The sequence below is a fragment of the Equus asinus genome, chromosome 20 (assembly GCF_041296235.1).
Source record: "Equus asinus isolate D_3611 breed Donkey chromosome 20, EquAss-T2T_v2, whole genome shotgun sequence".
Taxonomy (NCBI): Eukaryota; Metazoa; Chordata; class Mammalia; order Perissodactyla; family Equidae; genus Equus; species Equus asinus.
The window spans coordinates 94,739,305-94,764,402 of NC_091809.1; the positions used below are offsets into that span (position 1 = coordinate 94,739,305).

The 25,098-nt window shown below is 46.2% G+C and overlaps 1 protein-coding gene across 25 annotated transcripts in view; it reads left to right on the forward strand.

Annotated features, from left to right (window-relative positions):
- The window catches only part of LOC106833052 (uncharacterized), an 80,782-nt gene that overhangs the window by 44,592 nt on the left and 11,092 nt on the right, over positions 1-25,098 (forward strand). For 3 of the 25 annotated variants that reach the window (XR_011495888.1, XR_011495889.1, XM_070491121.1), the window contains one exon: positions 254-12,135. The exons of 13 other annotated variants lie outside the window; for them this stretch is intronic. Coding sequence is in view for 8 of the 12 variants with exons in the window: in XM_070491121.1 (XP_070347222.1) it covers positions 254-260 (7 nt within the window). In the remaining 4 variants the exon portion in view is untranslated. Of the gene's footprint in view, positions 1-216; positions 12,136-17,231; positions 24,121-25,098 lie in introns of those variants that run through there. 9 more of the 25 variants (XM_070491104.1, XM_070491107.1, XM_070491109.1 and 6 more) reach the window with 7 other exon arrangements.

Below are 25,098 nucleotides of genomic sequence, written 5' to 3' on the forward strand. Positions count from 1 at the left end.
ACTCATGTTCCTCTTAAAAAAAAGTGCAGCCCTTTCAGCAATTGTAGGCAGTTTTAAAAATGGTAGAACTCACACTCTGTTTTTAGATACATATTGTCAGCTTTTCACTTATTTTAGAATTTCACACCTTGTTGCTATGGATAGTGACTTGCTATTATAAAGGTCCTGGTGGCTGGGGAGCAGAGGGTCCCAAAGAAAGATGCTCTTCTCTTCAAGTCGGTCCCTCCACTCTTCCCTGTACACCACCCCGCAGTCCCTAAGGAGGGGGCTGTGGAGGAAAAGGCGACATCTCAACAGCAAGGACGGACAGAGGTGCGGCCAGTTCACAGCCTTGGAGCGGGGCACGCACACAGAAGGGCTGTCTCTCCTCCTCTTGTACGAGCTCTTGGCTCCTGCATACCCCCAGAGTGCTAGAGTGGGAGGAAAATGAGCTGTGGTCTCACCTCTTCCAGGTAAGAGCTGCGCAACTTTGGGTTTTGCCTCTTTGGGTCTTTCGTTAGTTTCCTATTACTGCTGAAACAAAGTACCACAAACCCATGGCTTAAAACAACACAAGCTCATTGTCTTACAGTTTTGGAGGTCGAATTCTGAAACGGGTCTTGCAGGGCTAAAGTTAATGGCTGTGCACTTCTGGAGGCTCCAGGGGAGAAACCACTCCTTGCCTTTTCCAGCTTTTAGAGAATGCTCGAGTTCCTTGGCTCCTGGGCACATCACTCTGACCTCTGCTTCCAACATCACGTCTTTTTTGACTCTGACCCTTCCTGTTAGAAGGACCCTTGTGATTATATCAGGGCCACCTGGATACCCCAGGATACTCTGCTCATCTGGATCCTTCGCTTGGTCACATCTGCAAAGTCCCTTTTGTCATGGGAGGTAACATATTCCTAGGTCCCAGGGATTAGGGCATGGGCACCTGTGGGGCGTTTACCATAATACTCGTTTACACTGTTCAGCCCACAGTAATACTCATTTACAAAGCGTTAATAAAATACAGTTCAAATAGCAGAAAAATATAACTTATGGTTCGACTACTAAAAGAAAGACATAATGAACACTACATATTTATAATCATGCTGTATATATCATTTGAAATCCTGGTTTTTCACTAAATATTATAATCTATTTTTTATGTTCATACATAGCCTGAGCAAACATTTTTATTGACTACATAATATTCCATCGAGTGGATGTACCATATTTTACTTAAGCCTTTCTTTATTTTTGGAAATTTAGGTTTTTAATTATATAATATAAATAACTCTGTAACAAATATTTTTGCTCATAAGTATTTTCGTGTTTGTGTTTGTAAGTTTTTCCTTGGGATAGATTCCCAGATGTGGAATTCCTGCATCAAAGACTTTTTATAGTAAACATTTTTCAAAAGGTTTATATGAATTTTCAAAACCACCAGACTCTGGGGATGTTAGCTCAGGGTGAATCTTTGTCAGCAAAAAAATAAAAATAGGTAAATTTAAAAAAAAGAAAAAAGAAAAGAGTTAGGCATTCAGAAGGAAAAAAGAAGAAAGTGAAAATCAATTGTAGCTTGTTACAGAGAGAGACCCATTAGTGACATTTAGGTAGCTCTTTCAGTATTGCAAATATACATTTATAAAAACAGACTCTGGGGATTAGGATGTGGATGTCTGTGGAGGAGTCATTATTCTGCCAACCACAGGCGTCAAGTCCCTCTTCTGCAAAATGGGAATAATGGTCACTACTTCACAGGCAGCCGAGGAGATGAAAGGCACTCGTATCCCTGCGGAGGGCTTGATGAACAGCACCGACCTGTGCAGCGGCTGCTCGTTGCTCAACTGGGTGGGCCAGCTAGGGAGAGATGCACGTGCTCATGACTCAGTTGTACCACCCTATGCTCCCTATCCTTGTGGGTGTGTGTATGTGTGTGCGTGTGTGTGTGTGTGTGCATGCACAGGCATTAGGGTGGGGAGAATTTTCTATGTAGCAGCTCCTTTGCTTCAGAAAGGCCCAGCAAAGCTATGGACGAATGTCTAAAAGAGTGGTTCATAGCCCTCACTGTGCATCAGAAGAGTGGTTCATAACCCTCAGAATCACCTCACAAGCTTTTAAAAAGCGCAGGTTCCCTGAGTTCCACTCCCCAGAGGTTCTGTTTCAGAGTCCAGGCTGGAGCCCAAGCATCTTGTTTTGCCAAAGCTCTCTGGGTGATTCTGATATAGTGGAGACCGCCAACCTAGGCCAACGTATGGGCGTCCTGGGAAAAGATGCCACATCTGCGGAAAGCTGGGATGGGCTGATGGCAAAGGCAAGAGGTTTTGGTTAGGTGTCCTCATATAAAAGCCTAAGGGCTGTTACCGCTCCCTGCCGCCCTGTGCTCTGGCCCCGGTCTTAGCCCAGACAGATTGTCCCGTGGGAGCTGGTGAAGGGGCTTTGGCCCTAACAGGACAGTCACGAGGGATTGCTTTGTGCCGCCAGACGCTCTTCCCTCAGGCCGTGGTGAGGGGGCCGTGCCTCCCAGCAGTGGTTTCTGGAGCCATCTGGGCTCTGCAGGGGATGCACATCCTTCGGTGTCGCCTTCTGTTTCCAACGGGAGGGGCGGGTGGCAGAGGGGGTACAGGCAGAATCCTCCCTGAGACATGCCCCCCATCTCCCAGGGAGGAGGGGGACCCATAAGCAGCCTCCTGGGGCAGCAGCCAGAGCTGTGAGTTAGTCTTAGTTGGGCACAAGTGAGTGAGGCAACGAGAGGACACCTTTTTCCAGAACGCTGTTACTAGGGTGAGCAGCTTCCTTTGACCTGGGGAAAGAGGCCTCCTGTTTTTTGATTTTGTTTCTAGACGTGAAGCAGTACCTTTAGCGGCTCCAAGTGCCATAGACTGCGTGGAATTTTAATCAAGGGATTTGAAGACAGACTCTGGGTTCTGTCCTGCAGACAATACTCCCTTCACCCACAAGCCCTACTCATTTTTACATAAGAACAAGGGAATATCTCTATTTAGTTTGTGTTGTGTGTCAGCCACTGTGCTCACCACTGACACTACTTACACGCATTTTCTTACTTATGCCTCACAACAACCCTGGGAAGCAGGTGTTATTATTTTCCCATTTTACAGATGAAGATAGAGCAACCTAGATTAGTTACGTCATTTGCCCAGCATTACAAAGCTGATGAATGGCGGGGTCAGGATTCAAGTCCAGCCATCTGAATCCAGGTCTTGTTCTCCAACAGATGGGGTGTGGTGAAGACTGGTTGGAGGTGGGTGGGGCAGGAGTGCCCTTTCTCGGGGACCTGGAGGAACAGGTTGACACGCGCACAGTGCCGTGTCTGTCTCTGCCCTCCAGCCCTGCCTGGACTCAGCCCACCGCACCCAGCGTCAAGGAGACCTCTGGGGACCTTGGCCCGCGAGTGGGTGGGGCTAGAATTGCTACTTGGAGGCCTGATATTTCACATGTCTGGGGCAGCCCTGGGTCTTCAGAGCCCACCGAGTCGAAGGATCTCCTCCCTCTGCCACATGACTTGTCCCTTATCACTGAAATCCTCCTCCTCCCTTTCCTATTTACTCAGCACTCACCCCATCAAATTCTTCTGGGTGTGGACTTCCAGGCTGGCCTGGGAGTGCCACCCCGGAGTGAATCAGCCTGCAAGACTGGGACCTGATTCTCTGCCTGGTCCTCGATTCTCTGCCTGGTCCTCTCCAGGCTCCTTCCTTGGCGAGTTTGGTCCGATTTTCTGGATCCCCGGCCCTCGGCAGGGCATTACTGAATAGGCTTGCTGCCGATTGCTGGATTGGATGTGGCTGGCCCTGTGACCTTTAGTTCTTGGACGGCCCTGCTGACCCTTGCAGGTCTCTGTAGCTTGTGTTCCAGTCTCTGTCCTGCTGGGCTGCAGATTGTTTTCCCTTCCTTCTGTAGGGGAAGCTCTTTAGCTTTTATGCAGCTGCCGAACTGAAGCCAAGAGAACACTGGCTGCCGAGTGATTCTGCAGCATGAACTAACCCAACTCTTCTGTAATTTAGACATTTTGCCCTGCATTTTGCTCTCACCCTCCACGATTTCTTAGATGTGTGTAAAGGGGTGTCTGTGTGCGTGTCCAGATATGCTGTATGAATACAAAGCTCTGGCTCCTGGGGAGAGAAGAGCAGTAGCTTCTTTACTATCTCGATTTGGAATCTGCATACTAAAATCCACACTGTCCCCAGGGGGTGCTTGAATAGCTCTAATGAGCATTCCTGCAGGTCTCGAGGGACACCCACTAAATGGCCATAAATTAATTGGGAATTTGGATGTGGGGGTGTTTTGGACCAGATGTGTCCACTTCATAGTCACTCGCAGATCCTAGAAGTCTCCTTAGACTTTACAGATGAGGAAACCAAGGCCCAGAGAGGAGACCAGGCTGGGTTAACATTACCAGGGCCTGACTGCAGCTTCAGTACCACTTGCTGGTTCTGGAAGCCATTACCGGGGTGAGCATTCAGCACACAGACTGGCTGACTCAACAGAGACGTTGCCTCCAGCCATAGGTGTCCAGTGGGTTGCATTCTTGAAGGCCCAGCAGACAGAGATCCCTTGCTTTGCTTCCCAGATCCACTGAGGGTGACTAGACTGGGAAATATGTGCTTATCCTTAGTCCACGGTTGCCTGGTACTTGTGAATGTGACCTTATTTGGAAACAGCGCCTTTGCAGATGTGGGCAAGTTAGAGGAGATTAGGATCCAATGTGATCCGCAGCCTTATAAGAAGTGGGAAACACCGTGTGAAGATGGACACACAGGGGGAACGCCATGTGATGACAGAGGCAGAGATCGGAGCGATGCAGTTGTAGCCAAGCGATGCCAAGGATTGCTGCCCGCCACCAAAGCTGGGGAGAGACAAGGAAGATTGATTCTACCCAGAGTCTCAGAGGAAGCGTATCCCTCCCACTCCTTGATTTTGGACTTCCAGCCTTCAGAACTGTGAGAGAATAAAATTCACTTGTTTTAAGCCATCCAGTTTGCAATCTTTTGTATGGCAGCCCTAGGAAGCCAATACAGGGCCCAGCATAGTGAGCGTCTCTCTGTATGTGCCTGACGCTGAGGCTCACGGCCCTTGTAAGTTGGGCTACCCCATCATGGCCTTGATGCAATTGGAGAGGGATGCTTTGTGTGGGCCTGGGGGAAGAAAGTTGGTGACAATGCCCTGTGTGAAGGTCGCCCTCTCCTCCTTTCCTCTTTTCATTTCCTTCCTCCCATCTCCCTCCCAATCTAAGCTCTAACCCATGGAGCCTGAGCTTTTGGAATCTTGAGGTTCAAGTGACGGAACGCAAGCTGACTGATGCGGTCACACTCACGGACTCTGCCTTCCAAAAGAGAGGCTTGTTGGTCCAGTTGTGTCTCCACTTGGGGGGGTATTTGACACTGGAAAGGGGCAGGTGGGGAGGCTGAGTCAGAGTGAGGGCTTCCAGTTTCTCTGCAGCTTCAGGGCGCTGAGCCCTGGCTAATAATATTAGCTCTCCTGGAACCAGCACTTTGCTTGCCAGCCCACCCCTCGCCTGGCCCTTCTGTGGTGAACACTGTTCCCCAACATTCCCAACCTGCCTCACCGCTTGTGTAAACTTTGTGATTTGGGAGGGAATGACCAACACCAAGATCCAGGTCTAAACCGGTCAGGTGGTCCCACCCCCTTGCTGCAGTGATTGGCACAGGTAGACCAGGTCTAAGCCAATCAGCACATGAGTCTCCCCTGACCACAGGGGACTTTTATTTTATAATTGAAGGAGTTCAGCCTTCTTTCTCTGGCTAGATATGAACAAGGAAGCACATACTCCTCAATGCTATTGGCAGCCATCCTGTGACCATGAGGAGAGCCAACTTTAGAATGATATTTTGGATAATAGAGGAAAGTCAGAAAGATGCTGGGTCCTTGATGACTTCAAGGAGCCACTGGATCAATCAACATCCTGAAATCTGTCCTATCTCTGGATTCCAATTAATGAGTCAATACAGCTCCTTCATTTTTCAAGCTAATTTGAGGGTTTTTTCTATTACTTATTGTGGTGATTTTAAAATAGAGCTTTTTTTTCATACTCCTTGTTTAATAGGTAGAATCTAATTCCCCTACCCTTGAGTGTTGGCTTGACTTAGTGATTTGTTTCTAATGAATAAAGAATGTGGCAGAAGGGACGGTGAGTGATTTCTGAGATTGGGGCATAATGGTACTGTGGCTTCCCCCTTGTCTTCTCTATGGGATCACTGGTTCTGGGGGAAGTCAGCTGCCATGTTGTGAGGATGCTCAAGCAACTGTATGAGGAGGTCCATGTGGTGAGGAACTGAGGCCTTCTGCTAACAACCAGCACTAACTTGCCGGATATGTGAGTGAGCCATCTTGACAGTGGATTCTCCAGCTCCAGTCAAGCCTTCAGATGACTGCAGCCCCAGCCACATCTTGACTGCCACCTTGTGAGAGACTCTGACCACAACTGCTGAGCTAAGCCACGCCTAAACTCCTAACCTCCAGAAACTGTGCAATAATAAATGTTTATTGTTTTAAGCCACTAAGTTTTGAGAGAATTTGTTATACAGCAATAGATGACCGTTACACATATATCTGAAGGCATGCTAAGTGATACCCTTGTTAGCTAGAATCATCAAATACCAGTAGTGAATCTAACACAGTTTATTTCACTGGGGCCACGTGTTCATTTCATTCTGGAGCCCCAGGGAAATGGCAAGACCACAGAGAAGACATGGCTGGGTCATGTGTCTCGGTCATATGTTTCCCTTGGCCAGCCTGTGATGGATTTCACAAGGTCTTACACAGTTTCATGGTTGTGGAGGCCCAGCATGGAGTGGGAGGAGAAGAATTAATTCCTGGGCACTGGAGAGTGGTATGGAAGTGGCTGGACCAGCTGAACCTGAATAGGGCGTTTAGTTGGGAATGACAGGTAACAAAAAAACATCTGAGTTTATATCAGTGTGGGTGGATAATAACAGATAATAACAGAAGAGGAGATCACCACGCCCACTCCGGTGCCTTGGGTCCTCTGTAACTCTGGGTAAAAGAAGAAGGGAACCTCAGTGGAATGGGGCTTAAAAAGAAACCAAGTTATGGATAAGTGAAGTCCTATTTCTTGTGTACTTGGGCTGTGACCTTAGATTCATAGCCACTACCCGTGTGATAGCAGTCGTGATAAAACCTTCCTTCCTCCTCTGCCCCACGACATACACGTAGTGAAATGAGTACGTCTCCAGGCGTCTTCCTCAAGCACCTCCCTTCCTTCGTGGGGGCCTGGAGACTCATGTGAGCGCCTCTGCCACCTACATCCTGCTCTCAATGCTGTTACACGTCCCCACTCCAAGCCTTGACGGCTGGCTGCTGTTTTACTGTGGTTCCTTAGATGGGGGCTAGCCGCGTTTGGCCCATAAAAACCTCTCCCCCGTGCTGATCTCACCCTTCCTGCCGTCACGGCTGATAAGCTGGGCATTTTTGCACGGTTTCTGATGTTGCTGCCTTTCCTCTTAACCTCTGGTCATCTTGTTTCTCTGCTCAAGTAATTGTTGAACTAGGGTAGGAGAAGTTTTCTTCCCCAACTATTATTTATTATTTTTCTATTATGCTCTAAAAGGAATGACCTTATTCTCATTTTGTAAAATAGCACAGGTAATATTTCAACTTTTGTTTTTCTCTTTCTTCATTGTTAGGCTCAGGGGCTGCTTCCTCCAAGAGCCTTTGCTGGTTCTCTCCTCCCTTCCTCACACAGGCCAGTCTCCCATCACTTATTCATACCTCTGTGGTTTGCATACATTATATTGTATTAAAATGATCTGTTTTTGCATCTTTCTCTCTCAGAGAGCCTCTGGAGGCAGGTACTGGGTCTGATTTATTTCTTGCATCCTCGGTTCCTAGTAGAAAGTAGGTGCTCAATAAATGTTTGATGAACTAAGGTTGAACATCCCATAGCCCATAATATCTGTATGCAGATTTGTAGAGAACTCAGAACCTGGGGGAAAAAGGCCTGTATTTTTATGGAGCTTTTGGCCGTACTGCAAGGGTTTATGAAACTAAAGGGATGGGTTTAGGAGCACTGGGTTTGACTTTCTGATATATGTATACATAGATCAGGATTAATTTAAACATACATGGAGGAAGATAACAATTTGCATTTTCTGTTAATAATTAAATGGAGTTTGTACTCGTGTTCCGTCTCATATATTAGCTCAAAAATCTTGGTTCTTTAGTATAACAAGGAAAATTAGAAACTGGTCCAGCCTTCAAACGGCTGAATAGGCATGCATTTCTGTTTCTATTTAAGGTCTGTTTGCAGTCGTTACCCACCGATGGTTTCCTGCCTCTGCCAGGCCCAGACTTGGGGACATTCTGAGTGTGTTCCCTGTCGCTCAGGTCTGAGCTGAGCTCCTGCACAATGGACTGACTACACTCAAAATGTGTATGGAGCAGCGTGGGATGTACCACCTGGGTATTCACACAGCATCGGGAGCTGTAGGCTGTGGCTGGGGTAGGTGGCTTTGGTTTAGGACTGGGGTATTTCACAAGGGCTCCCTGCCTGCTCTTGGAGGCCTCTGGCCCTGAGACATGATGGCCCCAGAGAAGCTCCTTGGGTCTTCTTTCCCTTCCCTACTCCTCCAGACTGGAGTGCTGCTCATCTGTAGGAAGATGACCATGGCTTTCTTCCCTCTCTGGCTCCTTCTCTTGTGCCCTGCTTTCCTAGGGGGTCCAGCAGTTATTCTGTTCTGGGAGTCAGGCCAGTATGGCCCCATGTCAGCCTGTCTCTTTTTACCTGGGCTCCAGATCAGCACATTGGCACCTACCCCTTGTCTGTCTGCAGTTCAGAAATGCTCTCCTTGGCCTGGTCTCAACTGTGCCTTTTGGTTCAGTGGGTCCTCCTTCCAAGAGCCCCTTGCCTACTTCTCTAATAGGCACCGACTGCCGACCGCAGTCACCAATCTCCGAGCTCAGCTGTGGGACGTGATTCCTCCTCTCCAAACACGGGCTTATCCAAGGTGGGCAAACGCCATTCCAGTTGTTGAAGAGCCATTCACATATGCTTACAAAACATCCTCCACTTCCACACAGGAAATGGGCTCCATAAAACCTTTGTTCATCCAATGTGCCAGGGACCAGAACAAAAGGCTTAGAATTAACTATGATGGGACTATCTAATTCTTTGATTAAAAAGTACAGAGAAGGGGCCGGCCCCGTGGCGCAGTGGTTGAGTGCGCATGTTCCACTTCAGCAGCCCGGGGCTCCCTGGTTCGGATACCGGGTGTGGACATGGCACCGCTTGGCAAGCCATGCTGTGGTTGGTGTCCCACATATAAAGTAGAGGAAGATGGGCATGGATGTTAGCTTAGGGCCAGTCTTCCCCAGCAAAAAGAGGAGGATTGGCAGCAGATGTTAGCTCGGGGCTAATCTTCCTCAAAAAAAAAAAAAAAAAAAATGCACAGAGGAGCTGGTTATTTGGGCAATCAGGGTGGTTCTAAAATGGGTGAATAAACCACTTGACAGGAAATGAGCATTATCTGTGCAGAGGGAAGCCATGATGAGGGAGCGCTGCCAGCTAGTCATGCCGCCCTTGCTTCACCATCTTGGGAATCTATCGCAGACTGAGGAGGAGGTTGAGGGATGGCTGTGTGACAGTTGCTGCCACTTTAAGGTTTAATTTTGCAAGAGCCACCAGCTATTTCCTCCAGGAATTCATAGGCCATATGAGCACTTGCCACAAAGTGAATTTAGTGCCTGGATTATGGTTACCAGATTGGATTTTTTCTCAGATTTTTTAACTGAGAGAGAACAACTGGGACATGATCCAGTGTCATGGTACCCAAATTTTGCTGCATGTCAGAATAACAGGGGGAGTTTAAAAAATTCCCATGCCCTTGTTGCACCCAGACTGATGAAACCAGAATCTTTGCTGATGGGAGCCACCCAGGTATCAGTGTTTCTAAAAGCTTCCCAAGTGACTGAAAGCCACTGGTCTAGTCACTTACACTTCCCCATCAAAATCCTGAATTAAAATAAATTGGTACTAAACATACACAAAATGATAATTCAGAATTAACATTTAGAAAATATAACTCCCTAGGAACAAGGTAGAAAAGCTCTTGTGCTAGATTTCAATTGCTATCGATTATTTCTCTCAATAAACCTGGTTTTCTTTATTCTGTTTTAAGGAAAAACCCTGCACTTTCTCTCGCTTTTACTCTCAGTGCTAAGAAGTCTTAGGTTATTTCTGAGAAACTGACAAAATATTGAAAACTGAGAGGGAAATTCTCCCTTTGGAGCAGAGGTCAAATTGGAAAAGCACTTTCGGAATTTAAAGAAAATATTTTGAATTGAAAGAGATGGCTAAGGTGATAAGAGATATGAAAATCCAAAGACTGAGGAGTGGATCAGAAACTATTACGAAAAGGACACCAAAAACGTTTTACTAATTTAAAAAATCCTGAAATTAGAGTTTAACCATCTTTGAGTCATTCAGTTCGTTGCTGATTTTACACAACTGAGGCAAAACTGACCAGCTTAAAGCAATTCTGAAGTGTTGGCATTCAAAGAAGCCAGAGGCTGGTCCCAGCATTGAAGACCTGCTGTGAAGGACCAGAACCCCCACCCCTGTGTGAACTGAGGCGCATCCTGAATTCCCGTTGCCTGTTATTTTTTAAAAATTTAATTTTTATTTTGAAAACGTATCACAGATATATAGTTTAAAAAGGCAAAGTGTACTAGGCAGATTATAACAAAAAGCAGCCGTTTTGTGCCCCGCCCCCACACTTGACGGCTGCTTCCCGGAGACGCTGTTAACTCTGCTTTTTCCACTGGTATTAAATGTCTCCATATTTCTAAATAACATGCTTATACTGCTGTTTCTTAAACTTTCAATGTTAGACAGTCCCTGCTGACTTCCCATGATGGAAGAGAAATATACCTTTTAGTTCTGTTGTTCTTTTTCTCCCATCCCCCTCAAACTTCTTCATTATCCTCCCAACATAGTTATAGCATAATTTGTTAGTTAGATCAACATTTGATATTTACCTTCTTATGACCATTTAATTATATCACAGCTAGGCAAGAGGTAGCCTAGGAATACAGTTCCTTTCTTTCGTGTCATCTTGTTTTTCTTGGAGGTAATGATTGTCTTTTCTCCTAGTTGCTACGGATTTTTTTGTGGACTCATCCCCAGTCCCCACCCCCCCGCCCCCCCACCCCAAACTCTTCCACAGAGTTGTAAAACTTCTCTCAGTAAGGTCAAGTAAGCACATCTGGGAATCGAGCAGTTCCATTTCTTTCCCTGGATACATCTCTTCCCCAGCCCTCTATTCTCCTGCTCCAGTTTGGACTGGTTGCTCTCTAGGCCTCAGGACCAGCTGAATCTTTATTGAACCCCCTTTTCTTCACTCCTATTTTGGGTCTTTGCTTCTAGAACTCAATATCTTCCACTCTCTTGTTTTACTCTCTTGTTTTGGTGGTGTATATCCTTCAGTTTCCTTTTCAGAAAGGGTGCACTGGCTAAATTTCTTGAGACCTTGCATTTCTGAAAAGGTGCGAAGACGGAGAGGGGAAGCTGGGCAGAGCCAGGGCACCAGGGGGTTGGGGAGCTGGAGGCCCAGAATCATCCCAAGGAGGCAGAAAGGCAGAGGGAGAGGGGAGTGTGTGAGGATCCAAGCCTCCCGCTCAGTGGCCCCATTGGAATTCACTTACAAAACACAAGCTGAAAGATCATCTTATTAAGAACTTGAAGACGGTGAGAGCAGAGCATTGAACGAGGCCCTTCTGAGTGTGAGGTCCTGTGTGATTGCATATGTAACACGCCTCTGAAGCCAGTCCTAGTGGGAAACAGAATGGCTTATGGATTATGTCATGTTCTCTGACCGGCTCTACCCATCCAGAAGAAAATGAAGAGACCTTTAACTCCCTCTACATAGCAAAATAAGTTCCAGATGGGTTCAAGATGTAAATGTAAAAAGTGGACAAAATAATACAAGAGTAAAATTTAGGAGAACATGCGTACAACCTAGTGGCTTGGGAGATCTTTAAACCAAGACAATAAACACTGTGCTTTGATGGAAAAGAAAGTCATATTAACTTGCATAAACTTTAGACTGGGAAAAATATTTCATAAGTGAAGCCAAAGGACAAATGATAGACTGGGAAAAAGTTGCAGCATATAAAACAGATAAAAGATTAATGTTTAAAATATTTAAATACCTCTACAAACTGACAAAGAAAGACATCCCAGTTGGAAAATAGACAAAGGCTATAAATAGACAGTTCATCTGAGAGGAAATCCCAAAACCACGAGAAAGGTGTTAGGGCAACGCAAACCAAAGGGCCCATGAGATCACCCCTCTCACACACATGCTGGGAAAATTGGACAGAGGTGATACTTAGTGAGGTTTTTGCTGGGGAAGGGGCACTCATATTCCTGGTAGAAATGTGAACTATTACAGCATTTACAGAAAGGGGAAAAAACCATGCTCATGCTGGAGCCATTCCGTTTCTAGGGATTTATCCTGTAGAAATTAAAAGACCAGGAAATGAGATTATGTCTACAAATGTGTTTATTGCAGCATTTTTGTTGTGGCGACAAAGAAAAACAGCAACAAAACAAAGCTACAAATAAGAATAACAAAAGACAACCTAAGTATCCATCAATGCAGAGATGGTTGACCAAATTGTAATATATTCACAATTCCAATCATTATGCAGCCTAGAAAGGAGTTGCGTCTATAGCAATTGATCTAGAGGAATTCTCAGGTGAGAAAAGAATGCTGTAGAGAAGTGTATGTAATAAAATCACATTTTCTTTGTGTGTGCAAAATAATGCCTAAATCCCCAAATTATGTGTGTGTGTGTGTGCATATATAATTGCATGCATGTGATGGTAGAGAAAAGTAGGAAGGACACGCAGCAGTTTCTGAACCTTGGTTTTGCTGGGAGTCGGGGAGGAGGAGGTGAGTGGAAGGATAGGAAAACGTGGTGGTAAGAAGAGCTGGGTCTGAACTCAGACTGGAACGTGGCTGACTATGCAATGGAGAGAGGGGTTTGGTCTCTACGACCCTGTGGAAGCTCACTCCTGTGAGCCGGCCTTTGGCTGTTGCCTCCATTCCTGATGCTTGGGTTCCAGGATCAACAAGTTGTAGTGTAATTTAATATCAAAGATGTGGGAGTCCTAGAAGCAAATAAGCTGAAAAACTAAAGATACTTTTAGAGGAATCTGACTAATGTTGGATTTCTTCTCTGAAACGGTAAGTTCCAGAAGTCAGTGGTAGACTGTCTACAGAAATAGAAAACTTTCACCCTGTGCTCTAGATGGAATTTTGTGTGACCCCTCGCCCCCCATTCATATAGTGAAACCTGATGCCCAGTGTGATGGTATTAGGAGCTGGGGTCTCTGGAAGGTGATTAGGTCATGAGAGTGGAGACCTCATGAATGGGATTAGTGACCTTATAAAGAGATCCTAGAGGGTTCTGTCCCCACTTCCACCAGATGAGGTTAGATGAATAAGGAGGTGAGCCCTCACCAGATGTAGAACCTGCCAGACCTTGATCTTGGACTTGCAGCCTCTAGAACTGTAGGAAATAAATTTCTGTTGTTTATAAGCCACTCGGTCTGTGGTGTTTTGTTATGGCAGCTTGAATGAACTAAGGCCCCCAGCCACGTTGTCATCAATATGACAGAATTCTCTGATCTCCAAAGGCTGAGAAGAGGTACCACTCAAAAAACGTCTCCAAATTCCATGAAAATGAATTAAAACACGAATGTAAGATGGGAATTTAGGTTTGGAAAGAAGAAGCAGCAAGCACTAAAACCGGTTGAAGATGGAAAAGGTTAATAAAAACTTCTAAACACTAATGAGAGAGGGTTTGATAGAAATAAGTGTAAATAATTGCTACCATGGCAACAAAATGGGATGCAAAAATGTACAACTTTAAATATTTATTTGTAATAGCATTTCTAGGTTGTAAAAGAACACAAGTGCATTGTAATTAGTTTTAAAATGCAGGAAAAATATAAAGAAGAAAATAAAACCCATAATCCCATCATCCGGAGGTAAGACTATTAATGTTTTTGTGAGTTTTTCTTTCTTTCTCTGTGCATTTCTCTGTATTTCAAAAAATGGGATTTTATTGCACATACAGTTTAATATTCTATTTGTTTTACTTTATGTTTTGCATATTTGCTCAGTTCATTACATATTCTTTGCAAAGTTGACTTTTAGGAGCTTCACGATATTTCATTGTAAGGAGTACCATAAGTTATTTAATCATTTCTCATTTGATGACCTTTAGGTTGTTTCCAGTTTTTAAGTATATTTAAGAAAAAATTCTGCTACAAACTGCCTTATTAATTACTTTTAACTGCACAGCTGATCATTTTCTTTACATAGATTCTGAGAAGTGGAATCACTCGGTCAAGAGATATAAAGTTTTTAAGCCTCTTGAGGTCTGGTGCCAAATAATTTTCAGAAAGTTAGTTCCAATTTCTCTCCCTCTAGCTGTGCATGAGAATGCTCATCTCACTGTGTCCTTCAATGTCAGGTAAGAAGTGAAAGCCCTGCCAATTTGATGGGTAAAAGGTGCCATTTCTTTAAAAAAAATTTTCTTTTTTAAAGTTATGTATAATTTGTTCTTTTAAAACCAATTATCTTAGTTTGGAAAATACTTAAAAGCATGGGGAAGAATATAATAGTAATCACATGTATATAACTTTTGAATATACAGAGAGTTTTCAGACATTTTTCATGGAGTCCTCTAAACAGCTTCATGGAGTGCAGCTGCTAGTGTCATCCTCACTTTACAGTTATTCCTACTACAAGTCAGAGAGGTTAAGTGAGTTGCCCACATCACACAGCAGTGAGGGATGGTGCTGGGCACTTAGTCAGGTCTTTTGACATTTGATCTCAGCTTTCCCCGCTCCGCTAATTGCTTCTGGAGGGCTGGAGGGGACAGAAGTGCACCAAAGACCTTCCTGGTCACTCAGAGCAGGGCACTCCTTGTTGGGTCCCAGGAGTCTTAGTGTGGAGTCTAGAAGCAATGGAAAGAAAACCTGGGACCCAGAGTCAGGAGCCCTGGGTCCCAGTCCCAGCTCGGCCATGGATTTGATGTGTGATATGGAAGTCATGCCTCCTTTCTGAATCTCAGTGTCACAATTTTATGGATAGCGGTTTTCACTGGGTGGCCTCATGGCCTGTGACCCTGGGAGGCAGACCTGCATTCTAAGGAGGCTGGTGGGGAGAGACGGGCATGGGATGCCAGGGGGCCGACTGGCTGCCGAGCCTTTGGTATTCAGACTGGCCTGATCCGCCTCTGCTATGGAACCCTGGTGACACGGTCTTCAGTCTGCCTTGAGCTGGGAGAGGCTGCTTCCTGGGCCGTTCAAGGGAACCAGGCCCTGGGAAGGACAAAGCCAACTGCCCCTCCATGCCGGGACCCTTAGCACAGGCCGGGGAGGGTCAACTTCAGGTGGTGCAGGGGCTCTAGCAGCCTGGCTAATTAACCACTCTGGGTTACCACTCTGGGACCCTCCCAACTTTGTTTCCAAAACAGAAGTCTGGTAGGACATGGCTGGATCAAAAGAAGTTGGCCCCGGTGCGCGGCATGAGCACCCTCTGTGTTCATAAGCCTCTTCTGACTCATACAGAAGAGCCGGGTTTGGGAGATACAGGCTGGCCTTCCAAAGGCGCCTATTTGGGAAGATCCTGCTGACCTGTAGGTGCAGCCTCTCGCGTGAGAGCTGCAGACCACGTTGTCCAGGAATCCATCGTTACCTCCACTTGTGGCTTCTCCCTGTGCTTGCTCCAAACACACAGCTTCGATTCTCCAGCCTCCTTTAAAATTCTGCTTTCTCGACCCCAGGTGCTGGCAGGCTCCAGCTCTGGCTCTGCATCCTCTTCACCCCGCAGACAAACTCCTGGTTTGGACTTCCCTCCTCTCTCTCCCGCTAGACTCCCTGGGAAGGACAGACGCGCTGGGCTGGAGAGAGAAGTAGAGAACAGCACACTGAGACGCCTTCTTCCACCTCTGCTTCTGCTCACGCCAGCTCCTGAGGATTTGGATTTCGTTTTAGTTTTCCCCTTGTGTTCGTAACTTTGATTTTAAAGAAACAAGTGTGGGATATACATCCACAAGGGACAGTCTTGGTGATGAAATGACCACTTAGGATGATCTTAGATATTACTTTTGGGGTTTTACTTAGACATGGCCTTATATAAGGACAAAGCATGGCAGCTGTTGGGGTTGGTGTGTTATTAAGGCGTATGAGGCTAGGGATCCAGGAATTCCTACAGCCTGGGACATGAAATTCCTCTGGGAACTGTATGCACAAGACAACACTCTGCAAACCTGTACTCATCAAACAAAATTTATTGAATACCTGTTGCATGTCAGGTGGTGTTCTAGGTGCTGGCATACGGTAGTGAACAAAAGAGACAGGAATTCTTGCCCTCATGGAGCTTCCATGTGGTGGGAGTGAGGATAGGACACAAGGGATTGGGGACAGCTAGGGGACCAGGAAGGCGGGTGAGGGGCTCAGTTTGTGTAATCCCGGAGGCAGACGCTCTGCATTTCACAATCACGTGCATGCCCAGACTGGCTGGTTCCGCTGCAGTGTGAGGACGATGGCTATTGTTTTGTCATCTGAGATTGTCCATCATCATCACAACTGACGTCGCATGTGTACTATATGCCAGGTACTGGGCATTATCTTCGGGGGTATTATCGCCCCCATTTTACAGATGAAGAAACTGAGGCACAGCAAGGTTAAATAATATTCCCAATGTCACACAGCTAGAATGTCCATCTGACTCTCAAGAGGTGCTCTGAAACACTACCTGTTACAGCTTCCACCCGTTTCTGGGGGACGCTCAGCTCTGGAGGAATGCCGCGGCACCCATGCAGGAAGAGGGAGGCAAAGCCCAGCGAGGGGGATGGCAGGAAGCCGTTTACATCCCATTCAGAGTCCTAGGTAATCTACTCTCTTCTGCACCAAGGCTACCAAATAAAGACTGTTTATAAGGAGTTAGCAGAACTCTCTTACAGAAGCAGCTGGTGACAGTGGCCGGTTGCTAGGCGTTGCTAGGGCAACTTAGCTGGGAGTCTGGTAGTGAAGTAATTAAGCAGGGTATATAAATTACCTCAGCTGTTTTCCCCAGAATAGGCAGTTCCCTGCTTGAGAGGAGGCGACTAGTTTCCTTCTTTCCTCCTAAAGACAAAACAGATAAGCAACCTTTTGAAGATACACAGACACATATTGCGGTAGGGGTGGTGAGCTCCTTTTCATGTCCCACCGACCAGCTGGGGCTGGCCACAGTGAGACAGGGTGTTCAAGGGTGGTTGTGGGCAGATACCAGCAAGGGCAGAGCATGACTGCGGCCTCGGAGTGGCCTGGGCGTCAGGCAGAAGCCAAGACCAGAGCTGACAGAAACCAGGGGAGAATGGGCAAAATGGCAAGGAAAGACCCCCAAAACTAGCCACAGGAAACCAGGCCCACACACCAGGTATGAGGCGTCACCAGGATTTACACTGCGATGGAATGAACTGCTCAGGGCCGGAAAGGGCTTCTAAGCTTGTGACAGCAACCCTGCTACTCCAGTCTTACCAGCAACACTTGCTGAGTAAGGCATCAGGCCCTGTATTAAGAGGTTACATAGATTTAATGTGATCTTATTTAAGGTAGGTAGTATTATGCTCCCATTTCACAGAGGAGGAACCCAAGGATTGGTTACTTATCTTGTCCAGGCCCAAGCAGCTGGTCAACAGTAGATTCTGGAATCAAACCCATTTCTGTCTAGCTCCAAAATGAAGGCCTTTATCCACTCTGCTAATTTGTGGTTACTCCACTCATGGAGGTTTCCATGTCCAGCTTGCTTTGAAAGCACTGAGGGACCTCTGACACTGCCTGTCCTGGCCAGAGTTGGCTTGGGACATGACATGGGCTGGGGTCTGCAGGTATGAGCACCCATGTGGCCAGCTGCACGTTTCTAGGGGGAGACCAGTGTACAGGCGTTAGGCCAAGAGCATGCATACAGCTGATGAAAGAGGCTGCAGAACATGGTGAGTTCTGTGCGAGGCGAGGGTACTTGAAGGATGCACAGAGGAAGGAGGGAGTGAGTAATGAGTGGCCTGGGGCACGCCTTTGACATTTCCCTTCAATTTCTCTTTTCCCTTCTCTAGCAAACTGTGCAGTTCCCGGAGATTTGGCCAGCTTGTTGAAGGCCTGAGCAAGCTTTTGATCCCCTCGTGCTCACTTTGCATTGGCTCTGGAGTCTTGCTGTAGAGGCTGTAGTCATCTTGGCTTTTGAATATTTGGGAGAAAAAAAATTTTTTTTCTATAAGTGTGGTGTTGAGAGTCAAGAGAAGTCATAGTGTGTGTTAGTTCTCTATAGCTGTGGAGTAGATCACCCCAAAATTTAGCAGCTTAAAACAACAAACATCTGTTATCTCACTCAGTTTCTGAGAGTCAGGAATTCAGGAGTGGTTTAGCTGGTAGTTGTGGCTCAAGGTCTCTCATGAGGTTGTAGTCACGATGTTGCTTGGGCTGTGGACTCATCCAAAGGCTTGTCTGAGGCTAGGGATCTACTTGCAGGACCGTTCACTCCCATGGCTGTTGGCAGGAGGCCTCAGTTTCTCTCTATGAGACTGTAGGAGTGGCCTCTTGCAATGGCAGCTGGTTTTCCCCAGAGTGAGTGAGTGGAGAGAGGGCAAGCAGTGCATTTTTTTGATCTAGACTCAGAAGTTACACACCATCACTTTACCCATATTCTGTTTGTCAGAAGCGAATCACTAAGTACAAGGGGAGGAGAATTAATCTACACTTCTCGAGTGGAAGCGTGTCGAAAAAGGTAGAACATATTTTTGGAAACCACCACACAGTGTAAAGAAAGACCTGGGTGAAAACAATTACATGGCCACACGCAGAGGTGGGGAGCGGTCAAAGATCCTCCACAGCCGACTGCTGGTGCTAGGCAACACTCTTGTGCTCTGCACACAGTGGCCAGCGTGCTTATGCTAGTCTCTGATGGCTGCTACCATCCAGATGACAATGATTCATTCCATTTCCTCTTTGTCTGGAGAAAAACCTCATTCTATGCAAGCCAAGCTGTTTATGGATCTTTCTATCTATTCACCCATTCATGTGGGACCCAGGGCCTGATAACAGCTATTCAAACTGCGGAATGTTAATTAGATGGAAAAATGTACACATCAGCTATCTCCATTTCAACTGAGAAATCTGGCCGAGGTACATAATTTGCTTCAATGTCATCTGTGTCAGGAGTTTGAAAGGGTGGCAATATATCACTGTGTTAGACAAAAGGCGTGGGATAAAAGGAGAAGGAACTATTCATGGCGACATGGGTTTCAGGATATTAATAAGTGCAAATATTTGCTTCTCTATGGAAGCATTAAAGCTGTCTTCTTATTTCCTGGTTCTCATGCCTAAAGTTATTTGCTCTTTAGTACTGACATTGAAGTAGAATATTAGCTCATCTTTTGGCTCTGAAATGTAGCTTTTACAATGGGCAAGTGCAATGAACAGTCTCAGTGTTGACGATTGCCCCCTCTGTCTTGGCTGGGACTCAGGGAGTCTATAATGAGGAGGAGTCACTGAAAGCCAAGTGTGATATTAAGTAGGCTGCAGAGGGCGAGCTCCATGTTGTCTCCCCTTTGAACCTGCCTCCCCACTTCCTCTCTTCTCTTCCTCCATGGTAGGGTAGCTGACCCCATTGGATAAGTAGGTCTCTGGTGACCCTTTCTTCTTAGCATGGAGGGTCACTGGTCTTGCTTTCATGCACCTTGATCCTAAGGCTGTGTCAGTGGCTCCTTGGCATATAGCCCAGACACCTCTCACATGGGAGATGACATTGCCAAAGATGGCAGGAATGCTTCTCAAGTAGAAGAGGTGATGCAGGCTCCCTGTGGCAGGGACAGGAGAGCTGCCTCCAAATTTCTGGTGACTGACAGTGAGCAGGACATGCTCAGGGAGGGTGTATTTCCTATGACCAAACTGTGTGCTGTGTAGATTCCTCTCCCCTCATCAGCGAGGGGTAGAACTTCAACTACATACTTTTTCTAGGTCACAAATATTCCACAAAAGGGAGAACAGACACCTATTCCTTCATCTCTCTCTGTTTTCTCATGAGCCTCATTAATGAGGGAAATGTGAATTTATCTCATGGGCGGGAATTAGTTTGGAAGGAAACTAATCCTCGGGTGGTGAGATGTCTCATTTTAGACAGTCTGGAGGAGCATCCACTGCAGCCAAGAGGGGCCCACCTGCGTCTGTTTCTTCTACCCCCAGCATCACGGGAACAGACCCCACCTTCTCCCTCCCCGGGGACTCAGTGGCCCCTGTATAAACTTGACAAGAGAGGGAGCCACGAGCCCACGTTACTTCTCTGTAATTTCTGAAAGCCAGATCATCAGACATAATGGATGTGAAATTGCTTTCACACAGTGGGACCTTGATCAATATTTGCTGAATAAATGAATGAATAAACTCGAAGGTGGTACAGAAGTGCAGCGGTATGATTATAGCTATTTATTTCACTGTCAAAGCATGAAAGGGCCCGGGTTCTTTCAGAGAATGCCATCCTGTTCCTTCAGTTCCCACGCCAAAGCCAGGGAAAGCTCCTTTTTTTAAGTTTTAATTTTTGTCAGAATTATACGGGCACATAATATAAAGACTCAACTGGTTCTCCAAGGTTTGCTTAGAGAAGACGCAGTCTCTAGTCACCCTGTCCATTTCCCCTCCACAGAGGCCACCACTTTCACCTTTTCCGGGTGTATTTTGGTCTTTATCATCTCATCTACAATGATATATTTGTATTGCTGCTTCTTGATTTCTGGGCGTTTGTTTCTGGCATCACCTATTGACTTCCCACTATGGAAAATGTAGGCTCAGCTCCCCTTCTTTCCCTTGTCCCAGCACACACGCGCACCCTTCCATCTTCCCATCCTCCCAACATAATCAGAATTTTGCTTAGATCAACATTCCATGTTTACCATATTAGGACCATGCGTGCTATTCAGGTCTGAGTCGTTATAGTAAACTTTGATTACTTTCCTTCCCTGAACAATCTTGTTTTCCCTGGAGTTAAGTAACTGCTTTTTGTTTGTGTGTGTGTTGGACAGTCCACATTCTTAACACCAGTTCAACCCCAAACTCTCCAAAGGTTGTCCACGTTTCCTTCATTCCCCGCAGAGAGTCTATCAACTCATCTTCTTGAAGGAATTCCCCTTGCCTCTCTCCTGTGCTGGGTCTTCTGTTTCCTGTAGTTCATTCTTCCTCTTTTCTGGCTTATGCTCTAATCTGGGTGAAGCACATCATCAGTAGCTTCCTGAGATGTGGGGTGTGGGATGTAAACTTTTTGAGACCTTGCCCATCTGTATTTTTTTTCCTTCAGAATTTTGAATTCATTATTCCATTGTCTTCCAGCTTCCAGGGTTACTTTTGAGAAGTCTGAAACCATTCTAACTCCTAATTCTGTGTACCTGTAGCCTCTTCTCTCTGTGCGCTGTGTTTTGAAATTTCACATTAACATGCCTGGTTTGGTATTTTTATCTATTTCCCTGGGCACTCAGTGGCACTTTTGATCTGGAAACTCATGGCCTACAGATCTGGACAATCTTGAATTGGTGTTAAAGGGTTTTCTGTTTCTGGAGTTCCCATCACTTGGGTGTTGGACCTACTGAACTGGTTCTTTATCTTATCTTATTTTCTTCCTTTTCCATCTTTCTGGGAGATTTCCTAAATCCTTCAACCCTTCTATTGAGTTTCTCATTTCTGCTCTCACATTTTTAATTCCCTGGAGCTCTTTCTTGTTTTCTGAATTTCCCATGCTCCTTTTGTAGCATCCTATTCTTGTTTCATGGATGTAATGTACCCTTTTATATCTCTGAGGATATTGAGGTTATTTTTAATGTTGTCCTCCTTGGATAGCCTGTTTCCTTCAGGTTCCTCCCCTGTCCTCCTTGTTTCTTTTGGTGTCTGTCCTTCTTGTTGGGGATTTTCTTGAGGTGCCTGGTAATCTTCGGATATCTGCTCATGTTTAGGAGCTGGGGACTAAAAAGCATGTGGGGGGGGGGTGTATGTCAACAGGGACATTTTCTGTAAGGTAATCCAACTGTGCAATTTGTTGGGGAAAACCCTGATATCAATTTTTAAGAATACTTCCTCTTGGACCAACCAGATTCCTCTTATAGACTCTTCCACTCTCCTGTCTGGAAGGTAAAGCCCTGGTTGCTGAAATTCTGGGGTCCCAGTGCAGGAAGAAAGATGGGAGCCTGAACATTCTGTATACTGTGGTCACTCCATTTAATGTGGTATCTTGGCCTTCAACTGGCTCTGTTGTCCCTCAGTCCAGATGCCCCCTGTTGTGTCCTCTGCAGAAAATAAACATCTAGTCTTCTCTAGACTTGGGCAGGACAGTTGCCTGAAGGCACAGAGTTGTGGAAGGGATTTAGGATTCTAATTGCTTTTTAAATAATTCTCAACCAGTCTAACCTGTTTTACCCCATCACCTCAAGCCCAGAGGTACTAATTTCTGTGCCTTTTGTTATTGTGTTAATGCTCAGCTTTCTCCACTGTCAGTTTAGGCTTTGGCGTCCTCAGCTCTGCCCAGTCCGTGGCCACTCATCCATTGCTTATTGCTTCTCCAAGTCTTGTTGCTGTGGTCTCTTCTCTACTTTTCCTGTCCTTGCGGTTCTTCTTGTTTCTCACGAGGCCTCTGGCCCTGGGCTGCAGACCGTGCTCTCCCGTGGCTGCCTTCTCACTTTTCCCGGGCTCAGCTCTCCAGTGTCGCTCACAGCAGAGACATCAGGGCCAGGCCAGAGCACATTTAACTTCTCTGCATGGAAAATTTCTCTCAATCCCAGCAGGACTATCCATAGAGTAATCAAGAGCCACTCTGGGTGCAAAAGCCAGAAAAAAATCAGAGATTAAACAGAGGAAGGAGAGACGACTTCTGCCACAGGACTGAGGGAGGCCATCTAGGAGGAGGTGGCATTCGGCCAGTTGTTGAGGAGATCATTTGTATTTCAGGTCAATTGAACTCAATTTCACATGCTCCACGTATGAGAAGGCATTGGGTTAGGGTAGGGTGTGACTGCAGCATAGAGGTTTAAGCAGAGGATTCTAGACAATGCCTGGATTTGAATCCTGGATCCTCATTACTGACTGTAATTTGCTTAGATTCTATAATCTTTACCTTTCCAATTTACAAAATGGAGGTAATAACAGTACCTTTCTCAGGAGTTGTTGGGAGAATTAATTAAATACAAATGTGCATGTATAGTAATTAAGTAACCACAGCACAATATGTATGTAGAGTGGATTGGTACACAGACTGTTCCAGAAGGCCCGGCTTTGAGTCCCGGCTCTGCTGCTGAGTGTGAACTTGGGTAAATTACTTAACCTTTCTGGTCTCGGTTTCCTCATCTGTACACTGGGCAAAATGTATTGTGGGGATTAAATGATGGAAAATGTGTAAAGAACTTAACATCAATAACACTTCTTAAGAGGAATATAAAAAATGAGGAGCACAGCCCTTGAACCAGCCTGCTGGGTGTGAACCCCATGTGTGCCAATCACAGCCAGGTGTCCTTGGTTCAATTCCCAAAACTTTCTTTGCCTCAGTTTCCTCAATTTTAAAATAGACATGATAATAGTACCCGCTGTGTAGGGTTGTTGTGTGGATAAAAATGAGTCAATACATGTAAAACAGTTAGTACTTGTCTCTGTTGGCTCATTACTGTCCCAGGTCCAGCTGTTTTTCATTCATTTGCTTTTTCCCTAGTGTATTTCACCCATGGAAGACTCTGTCCCCGGTGTGCCTCACAGGTGACATAGCTAGGATGTCCTGGAGACATGAATTGGACCCAGGTCTGCCTGGCTTCAAAGTCTGAGCACCTTACTTTATCACAGGCCACTCCATCGGCTTGTGGGAAACTGAGGAGGAAGAGTGACTTCTGCGGCCATCTTGGAGGAGGTGGTGGTTCAGGTGTTGCTGCTCCTGACCTGCTCTTCCAGCACTTGCATCAGGAAGAGGCCTTGGAGGGACCTGCTTCCGCCAGAGGCAGGGGCTTCTGGACTCTCCGAGGAGCTGGGGAGGGAAGCCGGGCTCTTCCGTGGCTGTCGCCTGGCAGGCCTGGCAGTGACAGGTGTGTAGCTCAGAGCCCAGACTGATGGTAGTGAGGACAGAGGCTCCAGTCGTCACTCAGTGGCCTGATAATTGGATATTTCTATAATGACAAATTACAGCTGTTTCTCTTGTCATCAGTGTAGGACATTTCTGAAGTGGTGATTTCCCAGGAGGGGCGGTGGTGGTTATCCAGTCAGACCATGGAGATGCCAGGTGGAAGGGACGTGAAGCATGGCTGAGAGGAGCTGTGTTTCCGCACCACTGGCTGCTGGGTATTCAGCCCTGGTGTTGGACGTAGAGACATCAGCCTCCTGTCATAATATTATCACTGTTAATCCCATACAAGTGTCACGTTGAGATGGGCTTGGAGCCCTGCTGTTTGTTATTTGGCTCCAACTCTACTGTTTTTAATTTGACAAAGGACATTGTAAGACGTAAACTGCAATGGAGGGTGCAGTCTCTCTTAGCTTGAAAAATGCTTAGTGTTCAAAGTGAAGAATAATCTTGGAAATCTGTTCTCAGACCATTGGCCTGTTACCTGAGCCCTGAGGTTCAGATTGGGGTAAGAAAGCTCCAGAATGTCTGCTTTGGCTTCCAGGAACTCAATCTCTGCTGCTTCCCCAAACCTAACTCTCACTGACAGAAGTGCTGGAAGATAGGCTCAAATCATCCTCGTCCAAGGGCTTCTGGGGTTCCAGAGAAGGAAGGCAAGCACATGGGTAGAGAGTAGCACGTGTCAGTTAACCTTTGAGCTGAGCCTCATTTCCTCATCTGTAAGATGGAGTTGTTGTGAGGATTTATGAATTAATTCAGGCACAGCACCCAGAGCAGCGCTTGGCACACGGCATGGGCTGCCCGTGAGTGACCCCTATGAAGGGGATGTGTTTCAGAGCTCTCAGACTTCGAGCCCTTTCTGGCCTGAGAAATACCATGGAGATAAAGATGCAAACCTCTCCAAAGGGCCCAAGCACTCCCCCTATGTTTTAGTTTTTCCTGG